The sequence below is a fragment of the Ambystoma mexicanum genome, chromosome 3q (genome assembly GCF_040938575.1).
Source record: "Ambystoma mexicanum isolate Mex_15411 chromosome 3q, UKY_AmexF1_1, whole genome shotgun sequence".
Lineage (NCBI taxonomy): Eukaryota > Metazoa > Chordata > Amphibia > Caudata > Ambystomatidae > Ambystoma > Ambystoma mexicanum.
Genome location: NC_090926.1, coordinates 1,071,604,348 through 1,071,624,406, shown reverse-complemented (window position 1 = coordinate 1,071,624,406; position 20,059 = coordinate 1,071,604,348). Strand labels below are relative to the sequence as shown.

The following is a 20,059-nucleotide window of genomic DNA, read 5'->3' as shown; positions in this document are numbered from 1 at the left end:
GGATATTTGCATACCCACAATACTGTGCAGGCAAAACATATTTAATGTCTCATTATGATATGTGCATTTTACGACAACGTCATGAATCTGCATGTACAACATTAATTATGTTGCAGTGCATACAAGGATTCCCCACCCCTACAACTCCATTGCATTTTACAATTCCGCAGTGAAGCCGTTTTCGTTTATCAGCGAGTTACCATATAATTTGTAAAAGTCTATACCCAATGGAACTATGAACACATGGAAAGGATGCACATAGTGTGAAAAAGCACTCTACTATCTGAATATCCATCGCCCTAATATTATAGAGGAGTAATGCCAGGAAAAGTCTTTACCCATTATCCCTAGTTGCAGGCCAAGTAAATGACATTACAATGTTCCTCTCTACTCATCAGGTAACGTTAGCAATGCTAAAGTAGGTGACGCTGAGTATGACACTTGTCTACTCCAAATTCTATTAATATTAATCAAATTAATATTTGAGTTTCATAAAGTGTTAACTTGCAAGGGGACCGCCCCAAAGCACTTGCGCGACATATGTACAAAGAAGGGGAAGCATTGCATGAGGCTACACATCTAAATAGCCTGCTTGCTTATAGTCAGTATCGAATAATTGGTTGATAGCGGAGTTATATAGTGTGGGTGACGCTTTTGGTAAGGCACCATGAGCAATAGAAATTCTGACGCTTGAACCTTATTCATATTACAACAAATATAAAACAAGTGGATGTAAGTACAAGTCTGGTAACAATTCATAGAGCCAAGAGAGGAAGAGTTAAGGTTGATATCTAAATGTGTTCTGGGGCAGAAGTTAAAGTCATAAGGTAAAAGCGTGGTAGAGTCAAGTACCAGAGTCATGGGTGGGGAGGGTACATTATTTGGTTAAGGTTTCCTGGCATATCTTGGTTTGACTCTTCCGTTCATGGAGCTACTTTTTCATATTAGTTTTAACTTCTTGTGGGTGTATTCTGTTGGGGTTTTTAAAGGCACACTTGCCTAGTAAGGTATTGCAAATGAGCTATACCAGAATATCAAGATTAGTTAGTTATTTTATGAGAAAGCAAATATCAGGTAATTGTTGTGGCTTGTACCTTATTAAATCTTTTTGAATAGGTGAGAAATGTCGGTGTGCGCTGCTACAAATCTGAGCAGCATCCAGACACAAGCTGGGCAAACGCATATGCGCACAGCATAGAGGGAACATTGGTCTACAGAGTATAAAACGCTTTCCCGAAGCACAGACTTCCCCCAAAGCCATACGCCAGGGGTCGGAAACGCCAGCAAACACTGGCGAGTCTTGCCAAAAGCATTGGGAGCACCAGGGCATACCGACAGGCATACAAACAATTGGGAACTTATTTTGAATGTCAACCACATAATAATTACACAAATCTCCATATATGAGATGTCAATATGGGGAAAGCTGGAGTAAAAGTTGTCATAAAAAAATGAACATTAATTAAGCAATTGGAAGATAGATCTGTACAAATCTTCATATATGAAATATAAATACGGGGAAGATTGGAACAAGTATTGCCAACAGCCAATGAACACTAATGCTAAAGTTCAAACAAAGCTTGAACAAGTCTCCATATATGAAATGTCAATATAGGGAAAGTTGGAACAAGTAATACCTGGAGCAAATAAAGTATAAACGGTGAAGGAGTACAACTGTTGTATACCTAAAGAGAACGACTGAAAGATGAAGAGAAGGATATAAGAAGACCTCAGGAAAGAATTGCATCATGCTGTGAGCCATTATAGGAACGACACCTGGAGAGTACACCAGGGGATCCCTGGAAGGGGAGCACCCCAGGTAATCGATCTGAGAGTATATGAAAAGAAGAGACATTGTGAAAACGTTCCTGGCAGGAGAGTCTACCAGGAGACCACCTTTAAAACACTTTTCCAAGCAATGGTATTTGAAAGGATGGCAAAAGACACATTTACCCTGCACCCTTTGATTGTATATTTTAGTGTGAGGGTCAGATATGTTTTGGACACAAGGACAGTTTGCATAATTTTGACGACTCTCTTTAGTAAAGGACTTTATCAAACCCTTTTATTTTAATAAAATGTCTAATGTAGAAAACATTACAATTTTGTGTCCGCCTCTCATTTCTGACCCCTCACCGTCCTCAAAGGAAAATCTGCATAAGACCACAATTGTGGTTATTGTTCTTTTCACGCAGTCTACAGCAGCCAAACCAGACTGCAGTATTTGATGCATTTCTCCTTCAGGGATGTACTCCGAAGCCTCCACCGAGATCGACCACAGGCCAAAAGGAGAACTTGGCCAGAGCACAAGAGGTGTTTACAAACCGGTGACCAAGGCTTGAAGATATTCAAATCTTCTTACCCCATGCATCCAGTCTCTTACTATCCCTGTCAGGGGGCAAAGATGGGAAATGAGTGGTTTTAAGGTTTGCCGTAGTGGCCTGGACCAGCAAGCTTTCCAGGGAAACATGAGCAGAAAGGGACAAGGGGTCTGAGGGACCCAGCCTGTGCTCCTTTTCCAGGTTGCGGTCTACTGTGAGAATTGATATAGTTCCAGCACTGGCACCTCTACTGCCTGATTGAAAGGTAAAAGTGTCTCTGTCTTTGGACCCCCTTCCAATATGTCAGTCAATTCATACTGCTCTTTCGGATGTGAAGGGACAGACAGCCCTAAAGTATCAAACACATTCGCCATCAGATGCTGGAAAGCGGGCTGTGGTTTGCCCAGGGTTGCTGCAGGGAGCATTTCCAATTCTGGCAATCCAGGCCACTTGCCTCCTGTAAGGTCAACCAAGTCCCCTTGTTCCCATAAAACTCCTCTGGGATGTCCATGACTTCCCAAGGGTGGCTGGGGGAGCGGGGTGGGGAGAGCCAGGGGATCCAGCCCGGAAAGGGACTGGGTCCTGCAAGGAAGGCATGGTATCATGAATGGAGACAACCACAAATGGAGGCGCAGTTCGAGGGTGTTTATTTTTCCAAAGATGGTGTGGTAGAGCGCCTATGTAGCCCTATAACCAAGGATGGGAGCAGCTCGACCATCAAATAATAAAGAAAGTAGTCCTTGTAGTGTCTTGGCATATACTAAAATAAAAATAAAAAAAAATATTGCCAATTCTTAACAAATGTGTGTGGGAAAAAAGGTGCATGGAAAAGAAGTGTTAAAGAAAGTGTGCATCAGGATGACTGATCAGTGGAGTTTCCTTCTCCACATTTTTAATGGAACAAGGAGTCACACTCTGGCTTTGGAACACTCCCTGGCTTCTTCAGCACAAGGATGCAGTTCGGGACACAAAGGCCTTCCGCGACAAAGTCTCTTTCCAAACCAAAGTCTCTCATTCGCAGAATGCCTGGGCACACACAAAACAAAGTTCCTTGTCTTTAGGATCTCAAAAGTTCTGAAGGCTCAGGTTCACAGTTCATACTGGGTCTCCCTCGGTCAGGCTCAGACCTTTCACAAGAGATTTAAAAGTTCCAATGGCCACGCAATGCTGTCAGGAAAAGACTTGCCGCTGGCCCTGCTGTTTCCCTGGGTATCAAGCTCTCCTAGGGAAAGCAGCATGAGCCTGTATCTGGCCAGCTGCAAGCAGCTCTCCTTACTTTTTGGCCCTCTCTGCGGGCTGTAAGCCTCCAGGCACACCGGGTCAACGTTCCGGCTTCTTGCTTTTCATTGGCCCAAGTAGCAAGTGGGGCTAGGATGGAGAAGGGATCCCCGGCTGGACTCAGCCACGCACCATCCTAACTGGTGCTCCCTGTTCTGCCAGGAACTCCACCTTTTACACACATGGGTTTCTTTAACAGGCTGCTTGTGCGAGTTCTGGGCTAGACCTGCCTGTCCTTGCCTGTCTATTAGTGGGACAGTCCAGTATTAGCATGGAGCAGTTTGTCTTCTGTCTATCAGTGCAGTTTTAAGTAATCTTTATTCTTCTTAGTCACCTGCTCTTCATCGTGATTTTCGAAATTGGGGAGGGGGAATTGTGATGGAAAAGTTGTCCTTTAAAGGCAGAAAGGGCCATGATTGTGATTGAGAGCTTGACCCTGCTTGGTCTCAGTGGGGCAGGGTCTCTGCATATTACTAGAGGTATTCTTTCTAGTTGTAGTACATGGGTAACTCAGTGGGGTAAGGGAATTATGGGAGTTGTTTCATGCTGTGACAGTAGATAGCTCGTTTACGGGCACGTCAAAAAAGGAGGGATGCATTAAATGTCCTCTGGGTTTAGAAGAGGGGGGGCTAGGTTACTTTTAAGGGTCAAAAGATGGTTTGATTTCCCATGGTGTTTTCTCTTTACCTTTTCTAAATTAAAGAGTTGGGGTGCGACAGGATTCTGCTGACAATATACTCCAAAGAAAAAGGGGATATCGGGTATGGGCATGTCAGACAAAAGGGGGAATACCACATCTCACCTGAGGGCATTCCTCCAACAGTCCCCAAGGACCCCTTGTCTAGGTGATCCACTTGCACTGGTCCACCCCCAGGTTCTGGTTCCAAAGGCGATGGCTGTGCCGTGGCCACCTGAACAGAAGCCCAGGGGTCTATATGTGAAACCACCCTCAGGTTTCTCACAGTCAGCCTTACTCATTATAAGTGTCCTCCAAATGGGGCATGAATGGTTTTCTGGGGCGAGGAAGAAAGTCTCTCGTGACTCTGGTGTCACCTGCATCAGTTGGTGCCATCAGCACCACGAAAGAGGGACCCAAGGTCAGAGGACCGGAGATGGAACGATGGGACCATTAGACGTATACCTCATCATGTCTGCTTGAGGATTACCTGCCAGTACGCCTGAGCGCGGTGGTATCCGTTGGCTTGGCTGAAGCTGCCGGGGCTGTAGCCGCAGCAGCCGGAGCCACCGGCGCCATGGCCTTGGCGAAATTGTCAAGCATCTCCAATCTGAACACCTCCCATTCCTCCCGAGTAAAGGACTGGGTGGGAAAACATACCTGCAAGGCCACTGCTCCGGGACGTCCTTGGGTTGGTGACTCCTCTTCTTCAATGAAGAAGTTATGTTGTGAAGAACCAATAGGGGACAAAGGCTTTTATAGGGGACCTGGCTAAAGTCTGTTCCCGGCAATTTTGAAGAGGTCAGTTTATCAGCTCTCTCCTTAGGGAGGAAGGTAAAAGGTTTTGCGTCACATTTGCATCAATTGGCATGACAGGCAGACCTGCGTGCTGTGGCCTTCAACAAGACAAAAGGAGCAGAGGTCACAGGGTGCGGCACCGATAGATATACATATATATATATGGGCCCAGATGTCATGTCTGGCATGGGGCACATAGGAGCATCAGGTAGAGGTGGTAGGAGATGGATATCAAAGATGAGGAGTCCATTACAATATATAATATCTAAGAGATTTTTCAGGAAATAATTAAAAACTTTGTTTTAGTAATTGCTCTGCTAGCTCACTTATCTCAAGCAGGCCAACTGGATGGTTGGCATGCTCTGCCAACATAGTCTTTTCTGATAGTACAACTTAAATCATGTATCAACCACCTTCTACGGTGCCCTGTGGCTGTCCTGGCTAGATATTCACTATTAGAATTCGCTACATACAGCGCAATTCTTGCCGCATGTCAACAGAGCATATCCCACCTCACATTCCATTAACATTCACAGCACATCATCTGAGATGGTTGCCTATTGCACACCACCTGAATCTTTCTGCCGATACCATTCCACCCAAGATCAAACGTTACCTATGGCTTCCCACAGCAGTCTTTTGGACTGTACACTAGCAAACTCTTTCTTCCGCTACCACACAGACCGGTCACTCAGATCTCACCTTCTGCCTGAATGGCTCTCAACTTCAATTCAGTACTGGTGTTGGTCAGTTCCTGTTTCAATTCAAAGAGTCGGTCCTGTTGAGATTTGCACTTTCTTTCCAGCTCCTCAACCTACAACGACCCGTGGGACAGAGGTCATGTGCATTAGACACGAATGAGACAGCTCGTTTGCAACTAAATCTTGGATGGGCTTATTCTAAGAAGATACTTTTATTAAACATTGGTACCCAGGAAAATTCAGAATAGGCTGGATGCTGCTACTACAGAGCAGTGAGGCAACCCAGAATGATAAAAGATCTTTAAACTTGTCAAAATAATAATTTACTTACTTGCAACACTGCTTCTCCAGTATTGGTATCTGCTACTTGTCCAGGAGACAAAAGCCAAATGCTTGTTAACAGGAGAGGGAATGCGGAGAGCATTGGTCACTCCTGTGCAACGTGCTAGTGAGAGAGAGATTCAGCAGTCTTTATGAGCAAAAGATAGGATTGTCCTGCAAATAAAACCTGCCAGGCTTATTTAGTTTGTCCACTTTGAGTTTTACACAGAGCCTATAGTACAAAATATAAACATGCTGGCAAGTAGATGGCAGGTATTGCTCCCTCTAAATGCAACTACACTGTTGCCAGATCAGACAACAGCAGTGCTTGTGTAAGAATGCTTATAGGGGACCTGGATTCTTGATAGGCCTCAGGATACACAAATACCTCTACTACTCTCCCAATGAGAAAACAAATGATCAAATGCGCAGGTAGTAATCCAACACAGCACTCTACTAAAAGAAATCAAATACACCCTTCAAGTGCGGCATGTGTCCACTTGGACCCGTGACCGAGCCAGGTGCGCAGAGAAGGACATTGTCCATGGAGCATGCAAGTCGGTTGTTCCTCTTCTTCAGCACCCAACTACACAACATAGTCCACTTACTCTTGTACTGCAAGCACGGGGAGGATCTCCCAATTGCTCTCTGAGAACAAGGGGTCGGGGGGGGAGGGGTCAACTTTAGCTGGTCAGGAGCCAGGCTGAGAAAGACAGCCTGCTCAGGTCTGGGTTTTACACTGACCCGTGCTGCTGAATGAGGAGGCCCAGCTGAGAATTAGAAGGTGGGCGGGCCCCTGCGACTTCAGCTGGAGGAGGTCCGAGAACAAGGGCCAGTGGGGGACAATTGGGCTCAGAGTGCACCCCACTGAGGCCAGATACTTGTGCAGGGTCCTCTGGATCAAAGGAGGAGGAACAACATAATTTGCAGCCATGCCAACAGAGTGGGAATGCATTCCCCATAGAACCCCCCCCCCATCCACGCCCCGCCCATGAAGCAAAGAGGGGGCATTTGGCATTCTTGGGAGAGGCAAACCGGTCCAGATCTGGAAAGCCCCAATTCTTAAACAGGGGTAACAAGGAGCTGCTGTGTAAATCCCCACTTATACGTGTTGCAAGGAAGGCATGGTATCAAACAGTAAAACAGACAAAAGTGACCACAGTTCAAGGGTGTTTATTGAACTTCCTTTGGGTTTGAAAAACACTAATCTAAACCGAAATCTAAAGATGGGAGCAAGCTACGACCATCAAATAATAACGCAGTCCTAGTGGTGTCTTGTCAAAATAAAAAGGGCCTATACTAATAAACCTGTGGGAATCAACGTTATGCATAAGAAAATTGCTCAAGAAATGATATGTCAGGATATTCAAGCCGTTGGCTTCCCTTCCCCACTTTTTCAGCAAGGGACAAGGCGGTACACTCGAGCTTAGAACAGTTTCTGGCTTCTCTAGCACGAGGGTGCCGTTCAACACTTCAATATTATGGACTTCAAATCAAGATTTTTTTTCTGAAATTAAGGAAAAAATAAAAAAAATAACAGTAAAACTTGGTGTAAAGCAATTTGCTATTATATTCAAAGCAGTAGAGAGTTTATGAAGGGCTCAACAAAAAATAGCATTAATAGTGGTCTCTCTCACCTTAACAGTATTTTGGCTGGATTTGTTAGGCGCTTCAGCTTAAATCCTTATTTTTTTGGATTTCAATTAAAGTTATTTGGACTTTCTTGTAAACTGTAGATTACAGTTCAGGTGGGAAAGGAAAATTAAAGATGTTTTTGAGTTTACCGTCAGTAAAAATAATCTTTTTAGAGTTTCAAAATATTTATTTGCAATGCTGTGTGAGGACCCTTATGGTCACAATCCTTATACTTTCATATTGTGTCTTGAGCATGGGACCTGCCTCCCCCCTGCTTGCTCATCTCTTTTCTGGCCTAAGAGATGACGTCATTTTGGAGGGGAGTGGCGGAAACGGGATGTGGAAATGGGACATGGCACGAAGGACGAAGACCGCCACCCCTGGATCTTGGGGCACCTGTTCAGAATGTGGGATGCCAAGAAACTCTGCCTGCCCTTGTAGCCGGTCAGGAAAGGCCTTAACGCAGGCGGAAACCTCATACTGTGAGTCGCCATTCTCCCCAGGCGTAGCGGAGTCTGGATCTTGCTGGGGAAGTTCCAGAGGCAACTCCCTTGGTCACCCCCATGCGTAGGCTGCAGAGCGGGAGCTTGCAGCAAGGGAGAAGTAGGGGATGGCAGGGTAGGAGGAGAAGCAGGAACAGGAACCGGAACCTGGGGCGGAGAAGGCAGTGGAGCTAGCACTGGAGATGCCAATAAATGCTGGACCGCAACCTCTGGTGGGACGGGTGGTGGCCCCAGAGGGGAGGCCTCGGAGGCAACATTTGAGGGACCACTTCTTTTATTAGTTCTTTAAGGGACCCCAACATTTGTTGCAAGCGCATAAGAAGAAGAAAGCAAGCGATCCTCAATCCACAGGGTGGGAGCGTGGATAAGGTGCCCGGCCTGCAGATGCACTGGGCCTTCTGTCGGAGTTGGTGTGCCTAAGCACCTGGGAAGGGTACCCGGACAGCTGACTTGCATAAGTGTAGTCTTGTGGGGACCAGTTACCCTGGACTGCCCACATGGAGGAGGCCGCCAGAAACCTGCTCTCGGGATTGAAGACTGACGGGCAGGTTCTGCCACATGCTTGTCCGCCATTTTGGGGGCTTGGGAGGGAGGGCACAAGACCTAACAGAACCTGTACTAGGTCTGCCATTGTTGAGGCCTGCTTACGGCCCAACTCTTCTTTAGTAGTGCTGACCTCTGAGAGGGGTCTGGTAGGGTGAGGGCCCACAGCTGGTGGGCTGGTAGTCTATTTGCGCCATGTAGAAACGACCATGAGAGGCCCCGGGAGGCATTTTGGCCTAGGGCAAGGAGCTTGTAGTCATATGGGCCTCGGAACTTGCCCCGATGTTAGGGTCTGGAGGACCGATCCCAGCCGTGGACCCTGGGAAGGAATCACTGGGCTGGGGTGCCCTGCGAACAAGTGACCTACCTTCTCGTGAGGCAAGGCCCTTGCCACAAAGTCCTTCAGGTGGCCTGGAGGGGAAGTGTGGAATATCTCCCTCCAACTGGGCACCCGATTCTTCAGTGATCGATGACCGAGAGAGCCGCACGCATGTCCCTGCGGCGATCGGGGCCCAAGGACTCAACGCAGAGTGCATGGGGGTCCGATCCCAGAAAGGAACAGTCACACGATGTGCATCTTATGAAGCCCCCTGCAGCCGAGATTCGCCGACTGAGGCAACGTGCCAAAGGGAGGTGAGGAAGATAGCGTCAGGCAGCATTTGCAGTGTTTCTTCACCTTCCACTTTACAGCGTTACAGCACGTCATAGCACGCTGAAAGAGAAAGTGAGGGATCGTGGCCGTGAGGGGAACTGAACTCCGTAACTTAATGTAACGAGGCATTAAACCCGAAACTGACAGTTGAAAACCATATTTTTCTTCAATGCTAGAAACCGATGTACAAGTAACTTGATGGGCGCATTTCCTTTGACTAACCAGTAAATTTCCGGTTTTGAAAAACGCCTCAAAGCCGAAACATGTGTTAACCAATGGGCATAAAGTCACAGCAATAAATAAGCACTTGGCGCACTATACCGAGTGTCTTCTTGGGAGGACTTTTCTGGCACTTGTGATGCGACTAAGTGCTTAAACCCAGTTGGCTCACCAGATCACAACCCTGTCGCAGAATTGATCTCCCGGAATACCCCAGATTAATTTAACATAAGTCTACAAATAACCGTGTGTTCCCTGTTGCTGTCTCAATCCAATCAGTATGCCAGTGTTTACTTTTTACAGCATTTGGATTTCTCTTCAAGAGATCTTCTGAGGCCTCTATCTTATTTGGTATTTCCAAGCACTGCTTAGTCCATATTCTCAGTACCCAGTCATTCCCCCCCACTCTTACCATCTTTCAAAACTGCAAATTGGACTGGGGTTTCTTCCATAATATATTTACGAAACAAGGACAAAGCTTTCAAAGTCATGGTCGCATAAATTGAGAGAAGCCCCAATTCCTGTCTTATTAAAGAAGATGGCACACACCTCGGGAGGCGTGGAATCTTTCTCCAAAACAAGCCCTCCAAGGTTGGCCAAAGGTCCCATGGAAGGCTAAGAGAAGCTTCCGCACCATATGAAAGACATGGTAGTACTTGGTTTGTAGAATTTTAGGACCGGGATGAGTGAGAATTTTTCAAATTTCTTATGGATCACAGCCCCCTGAGTAGCCAGGTTCTTTACTACCGATTTCAATTATGCTACACGGGTGGTGTCAATAATGCTTGAATTTATACCAATTTCATGTATCTGACATTGACCACCAAGTTAATCCTTTCATTTCTCACAGACCATCGGAAACAAAGTCCTCATTCTTCCCTCTAAATACTGCAACACCACAACTGCAGATTTCGATACATTTATCTTTAGACCGTTAGTCTCTGCGTAGTCTTGGAGAAGTTTTGATTTACGCTGGAGGCCACTGTGTTCCTGTTGATTCTAAGAGGGAAGGGCCCACTGGCACCCATAACCGCTTTTAAATCTGAGATTGAATAAATCAAACAGGGCTGGTGCCAATGGACAGCCCTGTTTCAGGCCTCTGTATGTGGAAATTGTACTTGAAAATAGCCTTGCTTGGTTCAGCCTCACTCCAATTGAAGTGTCAGTGTAGAACGCCTTTACTGGTAGGCAAACATCACTAGGGTAATCCCATGTCAGCATTTCTTTCCACAGCATATCTCTGTCAATACTGTCAAATGCCAGGTCGATAAGTGATAGATAGATTTTAGTACCATCTTTCAATGCCCTAATTTTGAATGTATTGATCAGGAACAGGTTCAGATTACAACCATCCTCCTTCACGAAGCCAGTTTGTCTACAGTCAGTTTCCTGATGACCTCACCCGATTTTTAAACCAAGTCAAGAGCAGGGACGCAAAAATCTTTCCCAAAACATCAAGGAGGGACATAGGCGATACTTATTCGGGTCAGCCCCATTTCCATTCTTGAAAATTGGTACCACTATAGCCAACTTCCTGGAGTCCAGTACCACCTTCTCTTTAGTAATCTGTGTGAACAAAGTCATGCAGAAGTCAGCCCAATGCTCTGGGGCCGACCTCAGCATGAAATTCAAGAGGCCATCCAGGACCGGGTTCCATGAATTACTAGACCTCCTGATTATGTACATTATATTGTGCAGATCAAAGCTCATATCCCAGGTCTTTACCTCAGGAAAGACCAGGGTTACTCTCTCTGTAGCAGGACGAGCAAACAGACCCGAAACAATGAGTCCAGTTTCCCTCCTGTACTGCGTTACAGATTAAGGCCCTCTGGGTTTCCCCTGTAGCATTAAGCACTTGCCACAAGCTCCTAAGTCATTCAAGACCAGAATTTTCAGCATCCGATGTGCACTGCGTTGTAGCAAAAGGCTTTTATGTGATATTAACCAGTTTCTATACTGATGCCTGCATTTTTTAACCACTTCAACTCGCGTCAGCCCAGGTAGATGTATTTTTCTAATGTCCCCATGCAATTGTCGTTTTTGGGACAACATTTCCACATCATACATATGTTTTGGGTTAAATTCAGAGTTTCTCCCAACCAATTTAACTTCCATAAAGTCCACAAGAAATGGTACATAATTCAACCCAATTGGGGATTTCCCCAAGGCAGAGGAATAGCGACTTAACAAAGAAACATCTAGAATTCAAGCAGAGTCTATTTCTACCATGCTCCACTGTAATGTCTGACCGCACACTATTGCCATTTCTTATGGTCGGAAGCCACCACGCCAATGTTATTAAATCGTAGTCGCTAGATTCCATTGGAATCACTTCCAGAGTTTTTATTAGGGGACTGGCATTCTGAGAAACAAAAATAATTGTGTAAATTGGAGTTCTACGTGCCTGTCGCCCACGTAGGAGCCCCGGGGATATCACCTGGGGTCAGTCCATTTAACATATGGAAGTTTCTTTCTTCCAAGTCTCTCAGCCATATCCTCGCTCTTGATTTTGTGTCCGTTTTCCCCCCCTCCCCATTAAAGACCCTGGTAGCTGGCAACTCTTTATCCATACAGTTTAGGTTAAGGTCTCTACACAGAATTACTAGGGGGACTGACAGTTGAATAGTAAAGTCATCAATCACAGAAATTAGAGTTAACAAAATAATTATCATCCCCAGCCATCTGATTCTAGTACAAATTAATAATCACCAAAAAGTTAGGGTTTAAACCTCCTTTTTTGTTCTTTGCCGGTTTTCAACTTCTATTATCAATGCTTGTATATAAGGGTTAGGATTTCTCATTTCCCTTACTCTAAGGCTCAACCCATTTCTTATTAGTATTAGTAAACCCTCCGTGGGTCTACCCTTAACCCATTTTTTAACTCTAAATCGGTCTACTAATGTAGGAGTCGACAACCGAGCGTCCTGGAAGCATAAGATGTCAACATTTTCTAAACTATAATCGCAGCGCAGAGATGTTGTTATTAAATAAAAGGACCTTCCAATGACATTGGGTTATTACATGACTGCGACTCAGGAAATCTGTTACGTTACATTTTCACATTGTGGCCCTGGGAGCTCCAGTCTACGTTACGGACACTTGCTGGGGCTCGAGCGGATAATAACATCTAAGAAGCGAGCACAAGCGGGCATACACCGCTCTTCTGCAGGCTTGTCTATGTCTCGCACCGTTCTTCCACGTGCTGTTCTCTCCAGCGACAGTAAATGTAACACTGAGTGCAAGGCAGGCCAGAAAGACACGTGGACCAGGGCAAGCAAGTGGCATCACGCGGAAAGACAATTGTCAGCTGTGTTGTATCACTAGGGAAGAATGTATTGGAATGGAAGTACTGTGGGGAACGTGGGAAAGATTGGCTGATGAGCTGTGGAGGCAGGATGGTGGGAGAATTTGTGCATCTACCAATGTATTAGCACAGAGCAAAGGAAATGATGGAAAGCAAAGTACACTGCATGCTCAGATTGTTTCTGCTACAGTTACCTATGAGCATAAGATGGGAGGCCTTGAATTATGCAACATTGAGGAGGTGATGCAAGCTTGCAAAGGCACTAATCTGTACTTGGAGTTTCTTATTAATACTTGAGGCATATGGTTGACGCGTAATTGCTAGGGGTACATCAGGGAATGGTTGTGAATGAATGCACTGCTATTACGAAACACCACAGCATGGGATGAACCCATCTCCTGCTCAAGGTAACTGGAGTGGTTGGAAATTGAAATTTAGGTGGGGTTATTTAATAATTTAAGTGTAGGGAGGGGGGATATATTATACTTTATAGTGCTAACAGATAATGACATGGACCTCTGGAAGAATAGTTCTGAACTTCTATTGTAGTGTAAATATTGGAACCAAGTCATTCTCTGATGGCACGGAATGTTTTGCCAAAAGTATTCTTGCATTGTTTTTTAATGTGGTTTTGTATGTGTTATTTGTTAGTTTTGTGGCTATTGTATGTACAATGGACATATATGAATGACGTCAAAGATTAACAACTCAGTTGATCCAGCTGATTTTAATCAAACTCACAAATCAAGATATTGTAAGTGCCCAGTTATAATTGTGCACTACCAGCGCTGTCTGCAAAGCTTTCAATATTAGTATAACGCAAAGACTGGCTAACAACGAAACATATGTTAAGAATGAAAAGTGTATACTAATCGCATCAGTAATGAGAATAGGAGAAGGAAGGGGATGAAAAATAGGTGACATACAGATAAATGAGAGAGTTATCATTTTGTACATGGAATGTTAAGCGTTTGGACTGTCATCGGAAAAGGAAGGATGTGGCTTTGCGATTGTGGAGTGCAAGAGCAGATATTGTTTTTCTACAAGTGGAGGAACCTAGTGGAGGAATCTAATAATTGTATGGCCAGCACAAGATATAATAAGACAATGTTGAATTGTTGCGTCTCTAAGTCTAGAGGAGTGGGTATATTATTCCGAAGGGGAGCGAGCATGAGGGTGGAGAGAGTAACTATGGATGATGAAGGGAGAGTGATTCTAGTGGACGTGAATTATGAGGGGACCATAATCACGATAGGATCTATTTATGGCCCTTGCAATGCGGGGAACAATTTCTTTGCAAAATGATCTTCTCTGTTGCAGAATATGCGTGGAGAATACATTATGTTGGGGGGGAGGACTTTAACTGTGTCCTTGACCATAAATTAGATTGCTCAGCACAGTATAGATACACTGCAGCGGGGGCAAGTAAAGCATTGGAATGTTCCTGCATAGTTTTGACTTGGCGGATAGTTGGAGGACTTTACACTCCGGAGAGAGCGATTATTCCTTCTTTTCACCAGTACATGACTCGTATTCTAGAATTTATTATTTTTTGATCTTGGATACACTAATTGAGAAGATGGAGTGAGGGTTGTCTGATCATTCCATGATTAGGTTGAAACTACATTTAGACAATGCAAGATCCGTCATCTCTAGATGGCATTTGAAAATATACATACTGAACGATCAAGACACATCAAACCCAATTTCCGACATCAGCCAATTTAGATGTATTCTTCAGGGAAATTGATTTACCAAAACGGTCTGTGGAACAAGTGATAGCCATTGATCTGCCTATGAGGGAGTAGGAATGAATGAGTGCAATAGACCAGCTTAATACAGGCAAATCACCAGGCTTGGATGGTCTGCCAGTTGAATTGTATAGGGCTTTTGGGGCTGAACTGGCTCTATTTCTATGTAGTTTGTGTAACTATTTCCTGACAGAGGGAGTCTTGTGCTCGACAACGCGAGATGCGTGAATCACAGTAATTCCTAAGCCAGGTAGGAATCAAACCAAGTGTGGTAACTACAGGCCAATATCATTACTCAGTCTCAGGCTGGGTTCATGCAGGAAAGGCAGAGTTATGACCATATTAAAACTATTATATACATTCTGGGGCTCCCGAAGAATAATGTGGGGGAAATTCTGTTAATCTTTATGGATGCATAGAAAGCATTCGACCGTGTTAATTGGAGCTTCTTAGATTTCACATAAACCAAAATGGGGTTTGCCAACACCTTTTTGAAAGCTATTAGGGCATTGCATTCATCAATCAGTGCCAGAGTATGGGTAAATGGGTAACTTTTGGTGTCTTTTACCTGGTTTATAGGTACAAGACTGGGGTGTCCGCTATCCCCCTTCCTCTTTAATTTGGCATTAGAAACCCTTATAGCTTAGATTAGGCAGGAGCAGGGATTGCAGGGGCTCTGAGTGAGGGATAGAGAAATCAAGGTTTTATGCTATGCAGATGATATGACGATAATACTTCCTAACCCAAAAGAGGGAGGGGGAAGATTTAAGATTATGTTTGAGGAAATAGGTCTCTTATCAGGCCACAAAATTAATCGGGTGTCGTCGGTAGTTTTTTCACTAGACTCTGCACATCTGCGGAATGACTTGAGTGCTTGGAACCGTCAATGGGCAAACACAAGTGTGAAGTAATTGGGAGTATATCTTGTCTGAGATCTGAAGAGGATAGTGGATTTTAATGTAGTCAAATTGATAGAGGTACTTCAAAAGAGATGTGCATAAATGGGCCAGTTTCACTCTTAATATTTGGGCAAAGGTTAATGCGATTAAGATGGTGCTTTTGCCCAAAGTTCTTTATATTATTCAATCACTTCCACTTAGGTTTACAAAGAAGATCCTCGAGCGCATTGACAAAGTCTTCAAAATTTTATATGGAGGGAAAAGGCAAGAGACCTGGGATTCCACAATATGTTTTAATGCGTGCAGTACGACGGTGGAGAGGGCGTTTGGATACCCCAATCTAGAGCATTACTACAGGGTTTTTTTAATTGAAGAAATCAGCACTTTACTTCAATGAGAGAGATAAAGGTTTACCAATATGGATGTTTATAGAAGAAACTAAATTCTCTCTATACTCCTGGCGAGATGTGTATTCTATGGGGAAAATACCCAATTTAGCTGTAAAACTACCAACTATTGAGGAAACTAGAGATGCGTTAATATCATTGATGATCAATGGTGATGAAAAGGGAGTAGTTTCTTACCTGTAACTACATTTCTCCACCTTTGGTATCTTTCATGCATTCACATGCTGTGAATATTTCCCAGTCGTCAGGCTGGGAAACCTCGGTAACTTTAACTTGGCGTTTTCCTTTTGGAAAATTTTGACACTTTAGTGTCCCATCAACATCCTTTTTGGGTGCTTTAGGCCCCACCAATAGGACGTCTGGTATAAATAGCCCCCCCAGCCCCCACGGCTTCCCTTCAGATTTTAACCTCCAGAGTAGAGGGAACCCAAACCCAGGTTTGCTTGCAGGGGCTGCCGGCGTGCGCATGTGAATCCATGAAAGATACCAACGCTGAAGAAATGGAGTTACAGGTAAGAAACTACTCCTTTCTCCAGCATTGGATCTTTCACGGATGCACATGCTGTGAATAGATTACATAGCAGTACAACCAATTAGTGATGGTATGTGACAGGCAAACCAACAAACAGTACTTAATCACATACATACAAACAAACCCATCAAATGACAAAGCACATAGAAAAAACCCCAAAGCTGCAGGGCCTACCTTATTGGAACAGGCGTGGAGGACTGCACGCCCCACCTGCACATCTTCCACATGCTGCTGCCCCAGACAGCAATGCCTGGTGAAGGTATGCGGCACCGCCCAGGAGGCCGCCTGACAAATGTCCACAAGTGGTGTCCCAGACCACAGTGCCGCCGACGAGGCAGTTGACCTCGTAGAATGTGCCTTAGGAGCACTCCTCAAAGGCTTTACAGCTTTTGTGTGGCAAAACGAAATTGTAGAGGAAACCCATCGGGAAAGTCCTTGCTTGGAGATGGCCTGTCCCTTGTTGGACGGCCCATACGCCACAAACAGTTGCCTTGACTTCCTGAAGTCCTGTGTGCGATTCAGATAAAACTTTAGGGCCCCCTTAATGTCCAGAGAATGCAGGGCCCTTTCCGTTGGCATGGATGCACTAGCAAAAAACTAGGATAAAGCAATAGAGGCAAGTTTGTGAAATGCCGTTGGCACTTTGGGGATAAAGTGCGGGTTAGTGACCAGGAGAAATTTGTCCTTCACAAATCTCAGGTAAGGAGGGTCAATGACCAGTGCTTGCAATTCAGACATCCGCCTGGCCGAGGTAATTGCCACTAGAAAACCCACCTTCCATGAGAGGAACATCAAGGGAGCCGTCGACATGGGTTCAAAAGGAGGCTTCATCAAAGCCGAAAGGACCACATTAAGGTTCCACACCGGTGCAAACTACTTCACTGGAGGAAATGGCCGAAACAACCCCTTCAAAAAATGTTTCACCAAACGATCACTGAACAAAGGTGCAGCATGGCACTTTCTCGTGAACCTAGAAATTGCTGCCAAATGCACCTTAATGGATGACAATGCAAGTCCCCCTTCCGCCAAGTGCAACAGGTACGGGAGAACCTGCGCCGGAGAAACATTCAAAGGTTCAACCCCAGGATGACCCTTACACCATTCACAGAATCTCGTCCATTTATGCCCATACGAGACATTCATGGAAAGCATGCCTCCAAAAATCCATCGACATTCTCAATAAATTCCTAAAAGACCGAAATCGGAGTGGTCAGGATCCACACCGCCAGGCTGAGAGACGCTGTATCGTGATGCCACACTCTGCTGTCGACCTGAGACAGAAGATCCGGAGCCACTCCCAAACGAATCGGCTCTTCCACTGCCATATGAAGGAGATCTGAGAACCACGTCTGCCTGGGCCAGACAGGGGCCACCAGATTCACTCGGCACTGGTACCTCCGAATGCACTGGATGGTCCGCCGAATGAATGGGAACAGGGGAAACGCATACGCGAAGACACCCATCCATGGGAACGAAAACGCGTCCAAGGACTCGGGATGAGCCCCTCTGCTGGCGAACTTCAGACACTGCTCGTTTTCCCTCGTAGCAAAAAGATCTAATGGAGGATGCCCCCATCGCCGGAAGATCCTCGAGACCTGATGCTCCTTCAGCCTCCACTCGTGCAGCTGGCTGGCGTCCCTGCTGAGCGCGTCCGCTTGCATATTCAGCACTCTGGCAGATGGAAAGCGACAATGCTGATCCCTTGAGCTAGAGCCCAATGGCAAACGTCCTGCGCCTCCTTCGACAGGACTCGGGAATGTGCGTCACCCCCCCACCCCCCGCCCCCCGTTTCCTTAAATAAAACATTGTGGTGGTATTGTCCGTCAACACCCTCACCACCGATCTGCGGAAGAAACGACTTTAGGGCCTAGTGAACCGCCCGCAACTCGAGCGCATTGATGTGGAACATAGTCTCCACCCGAGACCGCAAGCCCTGCACCTGCGAGCCATCGAGTTGTGCTCCCCACCCTACCTGGGAGGTGTCTGCCATAATCGTAAACTGGAACTCTGGCTCCTGCAAGGGCATTCCCCTCACCAGATTGGTCGTGTACGCCCACCAGCGAAGGGCGTCCAACAAGCTTTTATCGACCCCCAACTTGTCGGACAACAATCCTGGACTCTGCGACCATCTGTCCGTGAGGAACTCTTGCACCGGCCTCATGAAGAGGCGGCAATTGGGCAGCAGAGGGATACACAATTCCATGGCCCCCCAACAGCGACATGTAACCTCAGACCGATACAGCTGCGCCCTCTTTCCACTCGCTTGCTTTGGCCCGCAATGTTTGCACACGCTCGCTGGAAGTTCACCAGATTTTGCCGGGTAAGAATCTGCGCCCCAAGAAACACCAACTCCCTGGACGGCTTCAAAAATGATTTGTCGAACCGCGGGATGCAGTAGACGTGCGTCTGCTCAGCTCCCGCGGCCACACTAACATCCTGTTATAAAAAAGCCTGTTTTCGGGGGTAACAAGAGCTGGAAATACCCCGATGTGACGGCGAACATCCTTGGGCACACCCGGAGTGAAGATCGAAGAGAGCCGCGGTCGGATTCACCGGAGACGACCGTGTGAAGTTCTGTGGCGACAGCGTCTAGCCCGCCTTCAAAATGGCAGAGGGCGCACACAGCTGAATGTCCTATGCACATCCAGCGAGGCCTCGCTAAGGCAGTGTCCAGCCCGCAACGGACCGGACGATCACGGCGGAAGAAAGGTGCGGTCCCAGCGAGGTCCCGGAGAGGTCCCGATCGGCGGGCGTGCTCTCGCAGGTCAGCACAGACAAGAGAGCAGCGGGAGTATCTGCCGAAGAGTGGAGTCCGGGCCTCCTGCGCCGGCTCCCGCACTTCAGGGGGTCCGGCCGGAGCATCGGAATAGAACGTCACCGGCCGGGAAGCCAGGAGAGCCAGTGAAGGGAGAGAGGGCTGTGCACCCGTGTGAGCCTTGCCCCCCCGACAACAGGCGAGCGGGGAGGCCCGGAGAGAGGCCCTTCTGCCTTTCCACTCCTGCGGGTGCCGCTGATCCAGTGACATACGCGCAGACCCGTGGGCCGGTGCGGGAACCTGCATGCCCGCAGCGGGGGATACTCCTTGCCCTGGAAAGCGTGCTGCTGCTGGGCAGCGGGCGGCTGCGAAGGGCTCCGAGGAAGGCTGCCTAGAGGCGCGGTGCTGCGTCGGCCCAGGAGTAGAAGCACAGCAAGGACATACCCCCGCAGGGCAGCAGCAACAAAGGAAGTGACTTATCAACAAGGTAAAAGACAAGAGGCACACCGGGAAGCATAGTGCTCAGGCAAAAGCTGACTGGACGGGTGCCCACATCGGCCCATATAGCGTATAAGGTGGACTTGACGCCATGGGGAAGGATAGGCCGAGGAAGCTTCATGCCCAGAGCAGAATGGATCAGTACACCATTCCTCCACCCCAGCCCACTGACCACCACCCACAATCCTCAGATGAAATGGAGACAGACCAAGGAATCTCGCTGAAAGACATCATGGCCGCCATAACCGACTCCCGCACGTCCATGG

The 20,059-nt window shown here is 46.6% G+C and overlaps 1 protein-coding gene across 1 annotated transcript in view; it reads right to left on the bottom strand.

Moving 5' to 3' along the window:
- The window catches only part of LRRC45 (leucine rich repeat containing 45), a 366,996-nt gene that overhangs the window by 117,133 nt on the left and 229,804 nt on the right, over positions 1-20,059 (bottom strand). Inside the window, exon 12 of the mRNA XM_069655316.1 lies at positions 5,776-5,887. Within this exon, the coding sequence (XP_069511417.1) occupies positions 5,776-5,887 (112 nt within the window). The remainder of the gene's footprint in view (positions 1-5,775; positions 5,888-20,059) is intronic.